This window comes from Sinohyriopsis cumingii, chromosome 15 (genome assembly GCF_028554795.1).
Source record: "Sinohyriopsis cumingii isolate HCF-2022 chromosome 15, ASM2855479v2, whole genome shotgun sequence".
In the NCBI taxonomy this organism is placed as follows: Eukaryota; Metazoa; Mollusca; class Bivalvia; order Unionida; family Unionidae; genus Sinohyriopsis; species Sinohyriopsis cumingii.
The window spans coordinates 93,555,040-93,576,322 of NC_142975.1; the positions used below are offsets into that span (position 1 = coordinate 93,555,040).

The 21,283-nt window shown below is 36.7% G+C and overlaps 1 protein-coding gene across 1 annotated transcript in view; it reads right to left on the reverse strand.

The window, feature by feature from the left end:
- Positions 1-103: 103 nt before the first annotated feature.
- LOC149782329 (cytochrome P450 2C23-like) overlaps positions 104-21,283 on the reverse strand; it is a 37,323-nt gene continuing 16,143 nt past the window's right edge. The window contains exons 3-4 of the mRNA XM_089933711.1: positions 9,011-9,451; positions 104-8,520 (exon numbers count right to left, since the gene is read on the reverse strand). Coding sequence (XP_089789837.1) covers positions 8,366-8,520; positions 9,011-9,451 — 596 coding nt within the window. The 3' untranslated portion in view covers positions 104-8,365. The remainder of the gene's footprint in view (positions 8,521-9,010; positions 9,452-21,283) is intronic.

Genomic DNA, 21,283 nt, shown 5'->3' on the forward strand with positions numbered 1-21,283 from the left:
ATATATATATATATATAGAGAGAGAGAGAGAGAGAGAGAGAGAGAGAGAGAGAGAGAGAGAGAGAAAGAGAGAGAGGGAGAGCGTTCGGTAGCAGACTCTAAATCCTATTTTCAAATGTTATTTAATTTCGTTTTGCAATCACCATTAATCAATGCCCGATTTATCAATCATTTGTTTTTCAAACTATATTGTGATGCTCGGTAACGCTGCTTCTTAAAAAAATGCATTACCGTAGTTATTCAAGAGGTCTTTTCACCAATAAATGTTTACCGTTTGTCACTGTGGATTGCAGATACACTGATTATTGTAAAGGTTACACATAACAAGTAGTCACGTACGTTTAGTCGCTGACAGTTTATAGATGGGGAAACTTCCACCCATAACAAACGAAGCTTGAAATCAAGTAAGCGTTGGCAATAAGAGAAGCCCCCTAAAATTGTTTTACGTTTAGATATAACTCATAAACTAGATACAAGCAATCAATACGGTCTTATGTTACATTAAGAAAATTTGTATATTACTTGACAATATTTACTTTTCGAGTTTACAAAAAAGTGTAATACTGTCCTGGATTAAACATCTGCGTTTTTGTCATATCATTGTAACAAAATATAAGGAAAACGTGTGATCTATTTGTAATTTACTATCATTTGTTTTCATTGGGGCGACAAAACAGTCCCCTTATAACCTATGCACACAGGTGCTCTTTGTAGATACAAGCACACACATTTGTTCGTTTTTGTTTTATGAATATATTTTAATGCGCTAAATTTGATTAATTTTTCCTGCACTGCGCTTCTTAAGCATGCTAATATCTAGGTAGTTTCTGCTTGTGCTGAACTTGCATGTTTGTAGAGATGGAGATCAAAATATACAATATATGTGCATTTCATAGTCCACTATTTCTTTTGGAATAGGAAACACAAGATGATGACACCAAATAATTTGGTTGACAAGATCGATTCAGTTTAATGACTTTTCATACTAGAAAGGGTTTGTCTCTGCTGTTATAGTTAAATTATACTCGTCATATATATGTTTCTACAAAGATGTTAGGTATACCTGTAAGTAGAAATATGTAAGATATACCTGTAAATACAAAGATGTTAGATATACCTGTAAATATAAATATGTAAGATATACCTATGAATACAAAGATGTAATATACGCATATAAATACAAAGATGTAAGATATACCTATAAGTACAAAGATGTAATATATACCTGTACATATAAGGATGTAAGATATATCTGTAAGAAAAAAGATGTAAGACGTGGCTCTAAGTAAAATGATGTAAGATATAACTATTGGTGCAAAGATGTGATATATTGTAAGTACAAAGATGTAAGATAGTCACATGCACGATGTAAGATATACCTGTAAGTACAAATATGTAGGATATACCTGTAAATACAAAGATGTTAGACATACCTGTAAATATAAATATGTAAGATATACCTATAAATACAAAGATGTAAGATATACCTATGAGTACAAAGATGTAATATATACCTGTAAATATAAAGATGTAAGATATACCTGTAAAAAAAAGACGTAAGACATAGCTCTAAGTAAAGTGATGTAAGATATACCTATAGGTCCAAACATGTGAGATATAAACGTTAGTACAAACAAATACGATATAAGTACAAAGATGTAAGCTGTAAGACAGTCACATGCACGATGTAAGATATACATGTAAGTACAAATATGTGGGATAGACATAAAAACAAAAATGTAAGATGTACCTGCAAGTACAGATATGTAAAACACATACATGCAATATTAAAGATATACATATAGGTACAAAGATTCAATATGTACTAGTAAATACCAAGGTGTAAGATATACATACAAGTAAGTGATAACTGAAAACTATTTATTTTCTATCACATGAACTTGCTCAGATGTCATCTTGTTGGAAATAAATTGCAACATTCCTGCACAGACTACAGGCACACATTCGTATGAAAATATATGCTGAACATACATTTAGAAGCAATGCATCTTGATTGTCTGCAAGTGTATATTACGTTCATTCAGTAAATACATGCTTTGTTATTAGAGCATGCAGTGAACGGAAAGCATATTGTCCCAACCATTAATGTTCCTATCTACGGAAATCAGTGGACAGAGCGATATATCGATATGCTTTGTGAACTTTATTATCATGTTTGTTTCTTTACCACTGTTTGAATTATATAAGGTTATTACGGTTTCAATAATCGCCTATTTGCTTTCTCAATTTATCAGTGAGATTTCGGATACATAGGCCTAGTGTTCAGATAAGCTAAGTATGTTTAAAGGAACATAATCATGAAATGCCAAGATGCAAATGATAGGGGGTACTTTTTCGAATTAGAGGCATTTAAGTCTGGAACGAAATTTCAGACATGCAGTTGTGAACTTAGATTAATTTTCTACTATGTGAAACGTCATTGTCACAGTTGCTGACTTAGGTCAATGTGTTACTATGTGAAAAGTCATGGTCACAGTTGCTGACTTAGGTCAATTTGTTACTATGTGGAAAGTCATTGTCACAGTTGCTGACTTAGGTCAATGATCATATATTCATTTGCACGAATACTTCATAGATGTTATATCTCTTAAAGTTTAGGCATGAGAAGTTGATTTTATTTTTAATGTGTGTATAAACTGCACATGAGTACGGTACGTAATGTGAGTCACCCAAACAGTAAGTAACCTTTCTTAAAATAATCTATCTGTATTACACATTTGCTCAGCTCTTGTTACGTACAATATAGTATATTATTTTTAGCCATCCTGCAATATCCATATCAGTCGCGACTATTTGATCTGAATATTTTGAACACCAAACTGAACTGCTAGACCATCTTGCTGTAATTAATTGTTCGATCTCAAAAATAGTCTCGATCATAATTTCTTGGTTCATTATAAAGTAAATGTATTTCTTTAAGAAAAGATTTTATCGAGGCCAATTTCACAACGTGTTGATGTACCGTGTAAACGTATTGTGATGAGTCCATGCGGGATTTGTCTGAGCGTATGCGAAAAAGTACGAAACTTATTTATATTTATGTCTGATGAATATTCCGTATTGTATGTGTGTCAACACCGTTAAGAATAATCAACAAAATACAGATGTATCCGATCAATTTGGGGGATTTTAGTGTACGTCTGTGTACCATAAATGACATCTGTGTTTTATGTATGCCTCGTGAAATACTTCCAGATTGAATTGTTTGTTTGTGAAGCATGACATCATCGTGAACCACAAGATTATTCACACACACACACCCTTCCATCAAAATCTTTGATGAAAGGTGCTTCATTGATGTCAATGGTACATTCAATAACACCTATATCGCCCGCGGTATCATTGAATGCCTTAAGAACATTATAGTACGGTCGGGAATCCACAGACAGTGCCACTAAATAACTTATTTCCAATTTGAGCTACCTCATTATAAGACGGAGCAACAACTGCGTTTTACCATGCCCAAATTTGACCAAATATAGTTAACATTGGATCATTCTTGACCAGTGCTGGCTTGCGCGTGTATGAAAAGTCAGTCTCATTCATATTGCACGAATACTGTATTATTTATAATCATGAGTTTATATTGTGCTTGATGCAAGACGGTCGCGGATACAACCGGGTAAAAGCAACAACGTCGTAAAGGCGATCACTTACCTGCAAGTATGCCAAATGTGGCTCTAAAGAAAATTTGTGAGAAGCTTCACAGTCACTGGCGGTGATATTGCTGAGACACTCGGGAAATTACCAGGTACGCCATAGGCTAAGGACCCAGGGGAAGAGCATCTTCCAGGATATAAGTATTGTGGTCATGGAACATGAATTGATATTAGACTTGACGAAAGAATGTCAGCCAAAAGCAAATGGATTTCCAGTAAATGCGGTTGATTATGCGTGCCATACTCATGATGTCGCGTATAAAAATAAAGATCTGTATCAATGTCATATCAAGCTGATTCACATGTTGAAATCTATAAACAAAATAACATATTCGTGAATCACTCGCAAACTTGTTGCTAAGATCAGGGATGAGTAGTAAGTTAGCCGTGGGTGCAGGTAAGTAATTGTCAACTAGTTAATACTAATGGAGTAGATTTATTGTAGTCTAAGATGAAACCTGACGGGCACAACAACCATTAGCAAACTCTCCGGTGCAGCAGTTGTCACACCTTCAGTTGCCGCAGATTGGTTGCCTTGATAGGCAATATGGCAAATGTATTTGCAACGTACCAAAACTATCGAGTACGGAAGGTTTGATGTCAGCACGTCGAACGAAGATCTTGACGCACATATCATGATTTTGTCAAAATGCCGTCATTGGCACATCACGTAAACGGCACACATACAAATACGCTTGACAGTCCTTGATATTGCAAGTAGATAATCAGAGGAGGATGCGGTATGGACTAACATAGCAACTGAAGCCTCAGCCGCGTTTTAACGATCTTATTTACGTGGTGGCCTGCAATGACCACAGCAATCACTGGTTGATCCTGGCAAAGAATTTCTCTGTGTAGTAAGATTGCTGAGGCAACACCATAACGTTACGATCAGACGTGTACACATCGCGGTACATCGTGATAAGGTAATCGTTGAATGATTAAATTCAACACTTGCTGAGCCATTGTCTGGACATCTGTACGCACAGGAATTACTGACCATGGTCAGATCTCATGAATGGGCTACCAGACTACCTCATGTGAAAACCGCTGTCAACAGTGAAGTCACTCGTGAAATTGCTATGAAACCCATCCATGTGATCGTGAAAAAACACATCCTGAGTATAAGAATCTGTTGAACTTGAGGGTGATGCAAGCTACTGATCTCGTCTGGACTGTAAACACACATGCAATTTACAAGATGGCAAAATAAATTGGCAGGCGTTCAATTTACAGACTAGATTCAACAGCTCCTCAACGTGGATTTGTCCGTGGACGATTACAGGTAATTCCTGAATATATACAATTACCACCTGTTTGGATTCGCTCTAGGAAAGAAAGAAAGATCGGAGGTTGTTACTGGAGGGAGTTCGCTCCCCTAAGTCTGTTAAATTCAAGACATGTCATTGCGAAATTTTCGCGTGTGGCCGAGACAATTATCAATTATGCGCACGGTAAGTTGTCATACCTAATTAGAAAATGTTGCCACAACATTATTATGTTACAGCAGGGGCAGTGATCGTTTTGTCGTTGATTCCGAATCATGATAAATTAAACATCACAATCAAACTGACTCTTTTTGTGTTCTCGCGCATAGCCAGCTAATCGTTTGTTTAAAGTGAATAGACGCACCAGTCGTTGGTGAAGCCAATAACGTCTTTACAATCACTCGACGATTGTTGTGACAGAGCCCGCTCAATAAACTGCGGGAACTTGAACACTTTCAATGAGAGCTAGCTTTCCTTGTGTATCCGTTCCTGGAATCGTGACTTAACTATTCTGTCTACGTGTATCCACTGAACAATAACACAGTAGAACCGGCAGAGATGGAAATCGTTCCCTTTAAAACTCAAATAGTCTGCGTTGAGGGGAATAATTAAGGTGAATAGTCTATTGGCGACTCTACAACGTCAAATTGAAATTCGTTAAGCATCGACAACAGGTTTATTGACGAATATGCCATTATTGAAGACCATGAAGTAAATGAACTACAGCTAATCACCATCGTAGTAGTTAACGACCGTGACAGTACTTGTACCGTCGTGTAAAAACGCATTTATTGACATCAATACACCACGCGACGCCGTATTTACAGTTCTGCTGGGCCCGTAATTAGCCTTGTACAACGGCGTTTATTATCAGATATATATTTCGCCGGTGTTCGACGAGGCAGTGCTGGACAAAAATGGTTGCGTGAACTGTGGAGTGTGCATTAACAGGAAAACATTAGTATGTGCATCTTGTGGAGGCAGAAAATACCGAATGCTGATAAGATATATTGAAATAACAAACGCCTCATAAGAAAATAAAATAAACGACGCCAAAGAATATCTCGACAGATTCATTAAAGATTGCAATTAAGAAAAGCTAAAAATATAATGGGACACGTTGAAAACAAATATTTATCTAGATGAATTTAAGAAGCATATTTACTCTTGATGGAGCGAATAGAGCTGGTGTTATCAGTTATTGTCGACTAAACAACCTTTTGGGTATGTCATTGATAGTGGTTATATGCGAGTTTGTGTCGAAACAATATCTCCCACATATTTGTTTATGACTGCTTCCATGTTGTGATAGGTGACCGTCTTGTTACTGATCATTTTAGTTCCCACAAGCGAGATACTATATTTTAACAAACGTGAAAGCCAAAACCAAGAGGGAGAACAGCGGACGAGGAAAAGCAAGGAAACACCAAACAAAAAAAAGAACAACAACATATTAGAACTAGTATTATTGATATAGGAAATGCACAAGAATTAAATTAATCATAGTTGCTGGAAAGTATATTGATAGTAAGTCAGATTTTGTATAGAACATAGGAAATTGTATATATAACTCGGCCACATCAAAGCTGTTTAATAAAAAGAAATAATTCAGTATACACAGTAATGTTACGTAATTTTATTAAAATACAAAAAAAAAATCCGATAAAGCCCTACGTTCTGCTTGCAATTTAGGAATTCACATGACGTATTATTGACCTTAAAGTAGCGCGTTTTATTATACATGTACACACCTACATATATACTGGTGCATTATGCGATGGGAGATGGGAGATTACGCAGCTGATAGCTGAACCATTCAAAGAAACCTCTCCACGCGCAGTGCGTTTTAAATCCCTTATAAAATCAGCCAGTATCAGCACATATTTACAGTCTTATAAGCTGTACAGGCCAATGGATAAGATTATAATTGCCACTTTAGTACGCTCAACAAACGACAAGTTCTACACATGCTAACTGTTAAGCAGATGACATGTAAATAGTCCCACGTGTATGTTTCAAATGCACGGATATGGACAGACCATTGTTTGAGAATAGCGCATTGCATGCAATGCACAATCGCCCAGAAAGTTTCTATTGAAGTCAAAACAAAACAAAAAAAAAAAAAAAAGAAACAGAGTGTATGATGAGCAAGCAATGTTACCGTGACAGTAATTTTCAAATTGAGGTCAGAATGAACAGTAACCAGTACCAGTAATTTCCCACTGAAGCCAAAACAGACCAGAGTGAGCGAACATCACGCAATGTACACGTGACAGTATTTTTGCAACTGAGTTCAAAATAAACAGTAACCAGTAGTAGTAATTTTCCATTCAGCTTATAATGGTGTTAATGCATACATTAATATTGATCAGTACATATCCTTTTGCCATTTGTTTAGGCTTGGATTACAAAATGACACCTTGATGGGTGGTCCTCTCAAGATCGACGCCACCTTTCTCGGGGTCGGTCGCTTCATTTCTGCTACTATTTACAATACGCCAACTTCATAGAATATTCCTTGTTAATGTGACTACTACGAGTACTTAATAGAACTGTCTTTCGTACAATGTTTTGAATGTGACTACTATAAGAGTACTTCATAGAAAACTCTTTAATGGCAGTGCTTTATTAATGTGATTACTAGATGAGTATTTCAAAGAATAGTCGTTACTGGCAGTTCTTTTATAGTGACTAAAATATGTGTACTTCGTAGAATAGTCTTTGCTGGCAGTGTTTCTTTTCATTAATGTGACTAGGAGTACATCATAGCATGAGCACGTTCGAATATTCATTGAGACAGTCTTTTCCAAAGGCAAATACAAAACAGAGACAAGACAAATAAATAAAACAGACAAACGGTTATGTTTGCAAAACAATACATGACTGTCCCTACAGGAATTAAACCTTTAAATTTGTTAAGCTTCAACTAGTTTGTTTTTAGTGTTGCCTTGCAACCAATAAATAAATCACAGGCAAATATAAGCTGCGGCCAATCCATATTCATAATGAAAAGTAATTGGATCCCGCAATAAAATCCAATTGCAAATCTAGGAGCCTTCTCAACTTAGTGGTTATCTGCCATGTTAATGGTTTGTCATGTTGTAGCCGTCTCAAGACCCAAAATTTTCTCAAATTCAGATTGCGCAAACAACACTCAACATCTATCTGATGTACACGTGGTCTGCAAAACTCATTAAAAGATCTTTATGATGTGCAAATAGGTCCCCCTTTTCAAAGATAATATGACACAATTATCTACGTACAAAGAAAACGAGGAAAGAATACAATTAAAAACTCTATATATGGTGACAACAAAAGGTAGGAAATACAGACGCAGTCGCTTCAACTGAACATATAAAACAAAATGTTCGTGATCATGCTTTGTTATGTCTATGAATAGCGCGGATGTAGAAAGGTTTAAGGTCCATGAGTGCCACCAAAAGTCCCGTCCACATCTTTAATATCAAGTATCTGTCCTCCTGGTGGCATCAGCTCAAAACGCTGGACAACAGCGCTGATGAAAAGAAGTAGCTCCATTCTTGCCAACGACTCTCCCAGACAGCTTCTTCTCCCTGGAAATTGAGAAAGTTTTAAAAGACTTATTGTTAAAACTGCATGCGGTTCAACGCAAAAACGTTAATGCAGACAGCGTAGAACCTGATATGCTTGCCCAGCAAAAACGACTAAATCGTTTTGCAGCAAAACTTCTAACACATGCAAATAACGATGCACAACAAAGTAACGATTCCTGCAATATAAATGTGTCCTTTAAAAACAGAGTTTTCTCAAACTAGTTATTAAGTTCTTTATTTTACCTTGAGTATTAGTTCAGATATATAAATGTTTATACCCAAGATTGATAAAGGTGGTTAGTTTGACCATTTGAAAAGATCGATTTGTTGTCGTTCTGCATCTATGATTAGTTATGTTATTAATAGTATTAGAATTAATTTTAATTGCACAAATATAATATAGACGTTTTAATATGTAATCAAATGGTTCAATGATATGACACAAGATGGGATGATTCAGACTTTAAAATAAAGAGAAACGAAGCCTTACCAGTGAAGAACGGAATAAATTCATCTGGTTTTAACAGAGTTCCATTGTCACTGACGAACCTCTCAGGTCTGAAGTTCTCGGGGTCACCCCAAATTTTAGGGTCCGACAAAACCGAGTGTATATCCGGTAAAATTTGCATTCCTTTGTGAATGTGGTAACCCCGAAAGGAAACATCCGTCACAGGAGCATGGGGAACGCTTAGAAAAACAACGCTGCTCATTCGCAACACTTCCATTATGAAAGCCTCTGTGTAAACAAGATTTTGCTTATCCTGCATTGATGGAAGTCTTTCCGTTCCAATGCTTGCTTTGATTTCCTCAAAGATCCGACTTTGTATATCGGGTCTTGATGCCAGGTAGAATGAAGCCCATGTGAATGCGGTTGATGCAGTATCCGCTCCCGCCATAAATAGATCCATTACTATAGCCGCTAAATATTCATCTGAAAGAAAAAAAATAAAAAAATGATATCCCCTTTAAAAACTATTTTTTATTTGTCAGAAATTACTCATCTTTTGCCAAAGACACGAGATCCTGAAAGTATTAGAAAGGTCTTGTATTTTGTTATGTGTGTCGAATATAAGTTGTTCAATTTTTATTTTCGTCAATTTACAACTTATAAAAATCCGATAGTGTATGGAAGAATTTTCACACACAAATCTTTGTCTAAATCAATACATTCAGAGGTCGGCTTATTTATAAAAGAATTATTTCGCTGTTTCAAACTTAAATTGCACTGACAGATGAGAGAGCCTGTCAGATACGTTTATTGGCATGGACCCCTCGGCGCCCTCCACCTATGGTTAAGATGACAAGCATTGTTTGAAATTTTTAGTCCGAAAGATTTTAAGAATGTTATCTCTGCATATGGAACCAACAGAGTCTGTACTTATGTGTCTTACCGAACAATCAAAATTAATTTAGAAAACGTTAACATTATTTTGTGATTAATTATCCTGCTGCTGTTCAGAACTATATATTGATTCAGAAGGCTCGTACTTCCATGGGTGCTTTTCGATGCCTTGTTGTTTTACTAGTGATCCTTAAATGGGGTTAATGTAATTCCTCTGTATGTTATATGCGTGTTGCTATCATGCATTGTAGTTATATCCCTTGTGAACATGTAAGGACTGACTTAAAAGAAAGGATCAAATTAGTATAATAGTCGTCTTTATTTGTTTATTCAGAGACATATCTACAAAATATAAAATTAATCTTGCGAGAGGAGTCCATGATCCAAATGTGCTAGTGACTGATAGTAAATCCACAAGCTCCCTAATATTCTAGGTCCGTTCTGTTTCCACTAAAGAGGTCGATCCCTTCATCCCTATAACTCTTATCCCTATCTAAATATGATATATTGTTATAATACACACAACAGAAAAGGAAGGAAAAAAAAGGGAAGAAAAAAAACCGCAAAAGGGTGCTATGTTAGATTAAGACTTTACCAGGGAAACATGGGTTTATTTCAATATACTGGTTTAGCATAGGCTTAGATTCCATACTCTTCAACGACTGGTCAGCGCCTGCTATAACATGTGACTGGAGATCTCGACCCATAAAGGCTCGTGACAACGTCGGCCCATTACAGAATCGGCTCTAACAAATTAAATAATGAACGAAATCTGAACATAACATACTTGGCCCACTGCAGAGTCAGCTCACAACAAACTCGGCCTTGCCATTCATATCGAATGTCTTTGTAAAACGTATTGTTACTGACAAATAAATAGCAAACAATGTTCATTTCGTACCAAAGTTTCAAGTCATGATCGTTGAATTTACTCCTTTATGTATTGAAACATGTGATTATGCAAACTTGACGGTTTGATTTACCGTGAGATCAATCGTCTTATTTGTAAATAGTCATTTTGAGTACAATCATGATAGAAAATGAATCGGAATTTCATCTTTGCAAAAATCGATATACACCCTGTCCTCCTCCTCCCCCTTTCCCCCAAATGAAATGACCAAAAAACAATGTGGTAATAACTATTCTAGTTATTGTTGTTATAGGGTTTAACGCCATATTTCAGCACAAGATAGGCTATACATGATGGCCAGTATTAATGGTGGATTAAGAACCCGGGAAAACCCCGGGAAGAACCACCGATCCACGAGAAGCTACCGGTAAGCTTTCTAACATATCTAGATTGGCCGAGCCCGAGACTCGAACCCACACCGAGACTCGAACCCACACAGACAGAGGTGAGACGGCAGTGGTCCGTGACGGAGAGCGCTTTCGACCACTCGGTCCCTCAAGGACCCGGTGCTGAATACAATTTGCATTTTAGTGTTAAAAATAAAACGTTGCTAAACATTTTCATGGTTATATCAGTGACGAATTCATTGCGACTAATGACTGAAAAAAAGGTAAAAATATCGCATGTTTCGATTGTTTTGTCAACTGTGTACTCTTGAAGTGAATTAATGTGCGTTAACTTTGTCTCGTAGACGCATGTACTTAGATTAAATTAAATAATACGTGTTGTTCTACAATAAAAATATTTACTTCTTTACGAAATTAATTCCGTCCAGATTGTTAAATGCTTAGCACCTTAAATATCATCAGAAAAATGTTGAGACGAAAACTGTTCATCCTATGGACTTTTACTGCACTTTATTTCGGGTCAATGAAAAGAGTACGTTGACAACTTAATTTACAGAATACGGATGGTACGTGCGACAGTAATCAGATACACGCATGTGAACATGTCTTTACAATCACAAGAAGATGAGACACGTGTCACATTATACTCAGTTAACAACAAGCATAGCGACATGAAAAGGACAGTTTCAAAATTATCATTATACAGAATATAAATGAATTAGACTGGGTCGATTTGGGTAGGCCGAGTTTGTTATTGACTTAGAATGTGAACGTGCCGACGCTTCAAGGCACCGAGCAGTCCCGAACTGTTATTATACAATGCCTCAGAATACGTATGAACATTTATTAAGCCAGAGCCAATCTCAAAATAACAATGAGAAGTGATTGCAAGAGCTAAAATATTTGGTGAGCTAAAGCACATATATCTGATGCTGTGAGACCTTAGTAAGAAGTGATTACTGTTTCATGCCACTAGTATTGACGACATATTAATTTACCGTATCACAGTTTGCTGACTTTGTCGAATGTGACTTGCAATTAATAGAACTGAAGCTGTTTGAAACGGACCAAATGTTTCCTTAGAGAGAACAATATTACTATGGATAACAATGAATCCGATAACTTGTCTAATATTATACACAGCAGCAGGAAGGGCGGACAAGCTCTAACTGGTTCATTCTCCGTTTCGCAAAATAAGCTTTCTGGAAAAATCGCAAAAACATTCGCGATTGTCTCATATCGGGTATGAAACAATCCTGTCAACGGACTTACCCAGCCTATCGCAAAAGATCGCAGCGATCGCGTCGGGTATTAGTGTTCTCTCGATGCCGCTATTAATTAAAGTTGTTGAGCAAGACCAATTCGATACCTTGGTCGAGGATCATTGATTTGTATTGTTACAAATCCATACGGAGTTGACTGAGCCTGACTAAAGAAATTTCTAAACTTAATTATGTGCATATCGCCGCTATACCGAGTTTGGTGAATATTTCGTAACCTGTGTGTATCAACTCCATTAAATACACAAAGAATGTTACATTTATCTCTAATCACTTTTGGAATTTGAGTATATCGCTGGGTTTCATAAATTACATCTGTGTTGTTATGTCTCCCTCGAGAAAATATCCAAGCAGGATTTGCCTGTTTGTCCAACTTCACATCGTGATACACAACTATATTGTTAATGGATCCATCAATAACATCTACAAACGGCGCTTCACTAATATCAGTAATAAACTCGATAACACCATCGCCATTTAACGATTTTACACTTTCATGAAAGTCTTTCACCAGATCCTAACACCGCTGGTCATCTACCGACGGAACAATCAAATACAACTTATCCCATTTCAACCACCACTTTATCAAACTTAAAGAACATTTGTGTCTTACCAGATGCAGACGGACTTATGATAATCATTGGGATATAATTTGGTAACGCAGCATGATGATTAACTGGTTCTATTTCCTTGTCGCTGATAAATCAATTATATTCATGTTATAGAAATATATAAATTAATATGGATCTATAATGTGTCAAATGCAGGGCACGTACCCCAACCAGTGATCGAACAACTATTACAACAACAAATAGCAGATCAGCGGTTACAGGTGTGGTACAAAGAAATTTAAATGTATTCCCGCGCTGTCAGTTTACAAACCAAAGCCAAAGCTAAATAATATTTGTTTTGAAAAAACGAAGAGGTGATATTGCATAAAAAAATAACAAAGGTACCAGGGACTCCGTGGGCTAAATTCCCTGGAGAAAAACATATCCTTGGATATAATTAATGTGGCCCTGGAACACGACTTGATATCAGTCTTGACAACCATGACCAACCAAAACCAGGTGAATATCCGATAAACGCTATTGATAAAGCGTGTCATGCTCATGATGTTACTGATAAAAGTAAAGATCTTTAGCGGATGCATATCTCAGAATACAATTAATTCACGCGCTAAATTCCATTACAAATAAATCTTTCAAATAATCATTGACTAATTGGTTAGTAAGATCCGCAATGAAAAGTAAATTAGCGCTAGGTGCTGGTAATTAATTATAAATGGAATCGATTTATTCCCCAAGAGGACATTGGAAAGGCAGAGCAGCTATTAGTAAACTCGCCGAAGTAGAAAATGTTATACGCATTACTGCTGAAAATGGTTAGCACGACAAACAATATGGCAAATGTATCGACCACGGCCTAAACGAATTCACTTTGCACATTTTGATGTTGGTGTTCCAAATGAAGTTCATCAGGCTGATGTTTTATTTTTACTATATGATAATATACGTCGTAGCACGTACCCATACGCGTTGACTGTCCTTGACGTTGCAAGTAGATAAAAAGAAGCAGAGCCGTTGACAGCAACTTAAGCAGCTTTTGCGTTTAAGCGAATTTATTAACGAGGTGGTCTACAATAGCCACAGCTGTTTCAAGTTGATCCTGGCAAAGAATTTCAGGGTGCAGTATCATCTTTAATGAAAAAGATATAACGTCACTATTAGACGAGAACATACTGCTATTCGTCGTGATCAGGCAAATGTTGATCGAACACTTACTGAGCGGTTATTTGGATATCAGTACGCAAAGGAATTCATTCAAAACATGAGATCAATTGAATGGGTTGCAAGATTACCAAGACTGATAGCTACGCTAAATAATGAAATAACTCGAGCAACTGCGTTGAAACCAATTAATGCAATGAAAAGCGCGCGTATATCAATGCAGCGACGTGATTTTTCAAAACAACCGGTGCTTGGCAATGTGACTGTAAGATATTTATATCAGCTTGGTGAACTTGAAGCTGGTAAACAAAGAGCAACTGATCCTAGTTGGAGTGTTACGACGCACAAAGTTTCCAACGTGGTAAAATCCGCAATCTACATATGGATTCAACTGCTCATCAACGTGGAATACACGTGAACCATTACAAGTAATTTCCGAAGACACTCAATTACCACGCGATCACTTAACTAGCACCAAGGGTGGTAGCAACTGGACGTCGATTACATTCAAGACAGGTCAGCATCACATTTTCTCGTGTATGACCGCGACTGTGATCTTTTATATCCACGGTAAATTGTCTTGGATCATTACTCGAGTACTGCCATAACGTTATACAATTACAACGTGCACAATGATTATTCTGATGTTGTTTCAGCGCGTTGACAGATTTAGCGTCAAGATCGAGATCGGATTTTTTTTGGGGGGTGGGGGGCATTTTATTTATAACCGGCTAATTTATTTCGTATTATATAGTTGTTAATATCATCATTAATGGTTTCTGACTCGTCCAAGACAATTCTTCGCATCTGAGATATTTTTTCTAACTCTGGACACATTAAGATAAATTACGTATGACCATTCGATACGAAGATTCAAGCATCCAAACAACTGTATCAGTAATAGTTAATCCTTGTGATGAGTGAATTGTCATCCCGTATCCTAGCGTCCACGGAGATTTTTTTGCTTATAGCGCATCATCAGCAACACTGACATGAACTAAAACAACATCATTTAATACAAGATTACGTTTCTCGGTCTGTCATTGTATATCAACATCGATAGTATGTCGTCGTGTATCATTTGGTCTAAAACACCACGGTACACGTAACGCTGATAATTTTTATTTGTGTTACATGTGCCACCGCTGTATCGAAAAACGCTGTGATAAGTACAACATTAAACTCCTCGTTGTTTCATCTCCATGGCGAGTGTGCATGTTGGTGTTTGCACAATCATGACATCACAATTCTTTCGATATAATCCGATCACCCGAGTTGTCTGACCAGAACCTCCCGGTCCGTTTAGATAGACCGTCTTGTGTCTGGATACTGGATCATACACGGGCGCCGCAGACGACAATTCTGATATCTGATCACTGCGATTAATATCTGTAATCGTAACATCCGCGGATTCTAAATAATCACGTACATTTTCTTCTTTTATTCTTCACGAAATGTATGATACATCATTGGTTGTAAAACGAGTCAGTAATTCTGAATATTTTGTATCGATATAAAATGTTTCCGTGGCAACTCTGGCCGCGGTGTCATGAAATATATTTATCATCGATAATACATTTATACATACATAAGCGAGCATTGGAGATCTTAGATGTGTGTATTGCGGTGATTATCCATCAATGTAACTAACAAGTGTGCCACACTTTTTTCCGTTGGACAAGTAAGCGTCTTCCCGATTACAATATATATTTCTCGCTGTTGCATCAGGGATTATAAAATCATATTCAGTATCATCCATAATCAATCTTGCGCAATGTCTTCGGTGATCATATGCTCCACCTTGGGTAAATTTACCGATCATTTCTGATTTTTAAACACTACAGCAGCGACAGGAGGAAGGAGCATACACGCTACCATCTCGGTACAGATTTATAAAGAAGATTCAGACGGCTATGTGTCAATCACAATAGAAGAAAGAGCAAAGGAGTTCGTTATTCTCTCACGGGCCATTAAAACAATTAGATTTTAATTATCTCGTGAATATGAAGCAAAGAAGATAATTAATTCTCGTGTAAGGCAACTAAGAAAAAGTATGTCTAATGAAAACGAAAGTTAGACTTATTCGTGGAAATGAAAATGAAAGTAATATGTTAGGTTTTCAGTAAAAAATAAATTTCTGACAGATTTCACTAAAATATTATATTTTTTGTTTTCCACTGAGATTTGTTGGATTTACACGATTTTTACTACCTAAATACTCTTCAGAATTAACAAATCAATCAATTTACACGAATTTTACTACCTTATTACCATTTAGAATTAACAAATCAGTCGATTACTTCATAGCCGGGAAATTTAAATGTCGGTAGATCAGGTTTTGTTACCTTGTATATCTTACGAAATTGTTGCTTTAGTTTATCTTCTGAGTTAATTACCGCTTGTAAGCAACTTTGATTAAAGTATTCGATATCGGCAATAATTTGATTAAACGATTCAAACAGTTCAATGATATTATCCTTGTTATTTGATCTTGTATCGGCGAGGTATTCTGTAATATACTGACGTAAATCCATTAGTAAAGTTTTTGTAAACCTCAGTAGAATCTGAAATAACAAAGTTGATTTCTTCATCAGATATTTTTATATTCGAGGTTGATATATTCAAACCAACTCATTGATGGAAGGTAACAGTATGATTTTTACCCGCTATGACAAGTGATAGCACATAAACAAATAATCGATAGGGACTATCACCACGATCCATATGTTTTGAGCATGATTGTTTATCCGTTGTATAATGATACTTTTTTGGTTCAGGTGGATGCGCTGGGACTTCAGGTGGAATTTCAGGTCATCCTAACACTGTTCTGATCGTTGACTAATATACATCCACGACGTAGTCGGGGGAGTATATCTCGATTGCAGATGATAGCGTTGGTTCATCAGCTGTTATAGCTATATTTGATTCCTTTCCTGCGATTCGTTTTAATCTGCGCGCTAATTCCTCATTAATTTCTTCGATTTGATAGCATCTGGTTGTTATTCCAACAAAGTTCCAGGCGGGAGTATCATTTGGTTTATTTTTATTAGCAAACATCAACGAATTATTGGAAGGTAATCTGCCAAACGACGTTGATCTGATATATTTGCCAGCTATGGTATACGCGCAACTGTGCTAGGGCGATTTCGCTTACCGGAATAGCAGTTGAAAAATTAATACTGAATTCAGGCTTGGTTCAGCATACTGTTATCAATGTTGCTTTTGCCGGAGTTGTATTTGCCGCTATCTGTTGAAGTCGTTCTATCAGTTTTTATTTTTTATTCTTTCAAATGGTGTTGCGTAAGTATTTTGTGAAAGAACTCATCAATTGTATAGTCGACGGATTCTGTTAACTCGACTGCGTTATACCCGGGAAGTATAAAATTTGGAAGTTCAGCTTCTGTTATCGAATACGCGTTTAAATATCGTTGTCTGTGGTCTATAATTTTAGCATTAATCATTCTTTGAATCGCTCGCTGGTTAATATATTCCATATTGGATACGAGCTGATTTAATATTTCAATTTGCGTAATGAGTTCGCTGCAATCAAAAATATATTCTTGATAGCACTGCCGTAGTCGTTGTAGTTATTTTTTTTGTTCTTGATTAATTCCTGCAAAGAAACCAATAATTTCACTTGGACTAGTGATAACAAGATAAGATTCATCGGATTGTTTATATAAACGTCATAAAATAATTTTTTATATCAAGTAATCGTTGTTTGTAAAATGGGTTAACATCGTGGTAAGATTTTTTGTCCTTGGTAAAATCAGACGTTTTAGGTTTCGACGGCATCGGTAATGTCTGTGGAACTATTTCATACTGTTCTAATCGATGACTTATCCTGGTCGTTGGAGTTTATCCCGACGACCAAGTTTCGAAAGTATTCAGGCTTGGTCAAGCTTATCGATATTGTTGTTCTTGACGGAGATAGTTATGTTATTATTTATTTTTTCTTCTTTCAAATTGAGGTTTACTTCATCGCATATCTTAACAATTAACGCGAATTCGGAATCTGATATTTTTCGTCTTTGATGCTTGATGGTATCAGTGACTATAATTTAGAATATGCTGTTGTTGCCGTGTTTAATTGTACAACCGCGTCGTTGAGTTTTGCGTTCGTGCACGTGGATATCTTTTCGCGATAATATTAAAAACACCAGCAATGGCAGTCGATGATAGAACGCATATTGTTACCACGATTGCAGTTGTTACTGGCGTTAGCGCTGATAATACAACCCCGGTGAACTCACCTACCGTATATACCGAATAAACTATAAGATCCAGCGCGAATACACGTCGCTTGTATTTTTTTTACTTTCAGCGTATACTGGTCGATGATGGTTTTTAACTCCGATTGCCATTTGCGTACTTGATTGTATATATGTATATTGGTGTGCATCTAATGTTGTGGTTGACATTATTATTTTACTCAGGAACCACTTGGCATGTTTCAGCAACAAATTCTAGACACCATCAGTAAGATGTTGCGGTTAATTTCTTATCAGCTACTTCTAGTATATACACAACCCCGGAAAACTTATCAGATGAATGACGCCATGGATATGTTGTGAAAATCTCAAATTTTGCAGCAATGAACAAAGACAATCTATACACACCAATAACTGTTGGGGTGTGTTTGATAGTATTATTTTGTTTTGACCATGCTGCTAATCCATATGACCCTGTGTATACTATGTTAGTAATAAGCCCCTGAGTTACTCCAAGCTGGATTTTAATCAGACTAATTTTGCTAAAAATATCAGGAATTCAGTTACGATATCGTCGTGTGTTTTCTCAGTCGTATCCAATGTTTGTTTGTTATAACAGAGAGTTTCAGATCAGCGGTGAGCGGAGTACCAAAGAATTCATCTGCGGTTTCATTAATGTTTCCAAAGTTTCTGCGGAGATTTGTAAACATATTGACGTGACCGTCATACTCGGACCCGAACGTGGATAATTTACCACCAACGGTGCTATAGTTAACGTCTACACATTTTTTGGTCGCGGCATCTTCGTCGGATGTTGGCTCTGTTACGGATACTATTTTACTTCCGCTCGTATTGAATTCACCTGTCATTGGGTCACCGGTATAGTTTAAGCGATTAGCAGCGCTTCGTGCAGTTTCATCTATAGTGGTTGTAAACGATATACTTGAATCTCTGATTCTACCGACGTCAGTAAACACAGGAAGTTATCCGTAACCTCACCGTGTACTCGTCGAACTATATCATTCCACTTAATGTTACTCGTTTTCAAAACGCCGTATTTATCCTGAAAAACAACAATCTCATCTAGGTCGACCCCGCACAAGTTCACGAGATCAGATATTTCATCTTTAGTCCCTCATTTTGATAAATCAATATCATCGCGTTTTTTTTTAACCTTTGCTCTTGCTGAGAGATCTTCCGTAAATATCAATCATATTATTATTAAGGGTTGTTTAAAATGTTAAATGTTGCTGAGGTATACTCGTGCACAACTTTGTGGGGTTGTTTGGTTGATTTTGATAACGCGTAAAGTTTATTAATTACCTTACAGCCGCATATTGGTGAATCGGTTAATGTTTGTGTTGGTAGCGTTGAGTACCAAAACTGGAATTTCAAACGGAGTATTTTGTAATCTACAGATATATTTTAGAAATTCAACTGGCAGTGCTAACCCATACGAATCGAAATAAATAATTCCACGTGGATCAATTGCGTAAGCTACCCAATGAGTTCCTGGTCCATCGCTGTAATCAAGATTAATAATTCCTGCTTCTTTGGTATTCGGTTAGCTCTGTAACTGATCTCGTATAAAAACACCTCTGACTTTTTTATTTTATGATACTTAGCAGCATTGAGTAAATCAAAATTAGACCGGTGAAAAACTGTGTTAAAAACGTTTTGGGTACCATGAGGGCGGAGTTCCTGGAAGTCTTAGTCCCGGTCCTTCTTTATATCCCTTCCCGGTTGTTTTCTTTAATGCCATTCCGGCAGCGGTTCCAACAGCACCTAACGCGGCTGCGTTTTCAACAGCTGGGGCCGCAGCAGCAATTTATGCTGGTATTGCTTCGAGAAGTGGAAATATACCACGGGTTTTATTCATGTCTTTGATGGCACTTGGAGCGAAATCAAGCTGAACTCCGGTTTTTGCTTTTTGCGCTTTTTTAAAATGGTTCAGTTGAGTTTTAGTCAACGATAGGGTATTTGGACCACCACTAGCAATTTGATCTCTTGCTTCAATGTATTTTTGTCCCGCATGCGGTCGCGTTTTTTTTTATTGTAATGTTTTCACCTGACTGGGAGTCAGAGTGACAGTTTTATAATTAACGCAGTCGGTCTAATAGTCTACATATGTTCCACTGGGGCATCAATAACTTCAATTCGCCCACCAATACCGTCATATAACATTGATTTATCTAATGTTTATCGTTTCTGTTCTTGCATCATTTTATCATATTTGTTTACTCCTGGTAAATATGTGATATAAAATATTTTTTTTTTCACTAACATTTTCATTTATTTTAAATACCCAATTAATCCATGTATCACGATTTACATATTTAACATATCCGGGTTTTAAAAAAACTTGTTCTTAAATGATAACCTTTAGCAGCAAACGCACCATGTTGCATTGGTCGAGTTCCTCTTATTAAATGTATACTGTTTTCAGCAAATTTCTCCAAAAACCAGTCCCCTTTAATCCCTTTCTTGGTTCTTCACCAGGGTCACCTTCAGGTGTTTTTTTGACGTTGAGGTTGTGCGGCAGCCAACTACGTTGGAAGTGCTTGTAAAATCTTCTTTATTTGTTCAGATCTTGCAGATATTTTTTTCAGTTTGCTCATCGGTTTCTTTGGATTGTGGAAGAAAACTTCTGTAGCTTTGGCAACTCTTTCAGTGACCGATGTAATAGGCTTAAATAATCGCACTGCACCCGTCGCAAATTCAACTTGAGATTCTTGTCTTGCTTCTAATGTTTGTCTGACACTATCTCGTACAACAATAAAAAAAGTTGTATTGTCTCTATCACTCTCTCGAGCTAATTTAGTGGTATATGCGACATCAAGTTTAGCAATTACTGATATAATAATTATTTAATTAATAGCGGCAACGATATAACGCTGACACCCGACGCGATCGCTAAGTCATTTGGCCCGTTGGCAGGGTTGT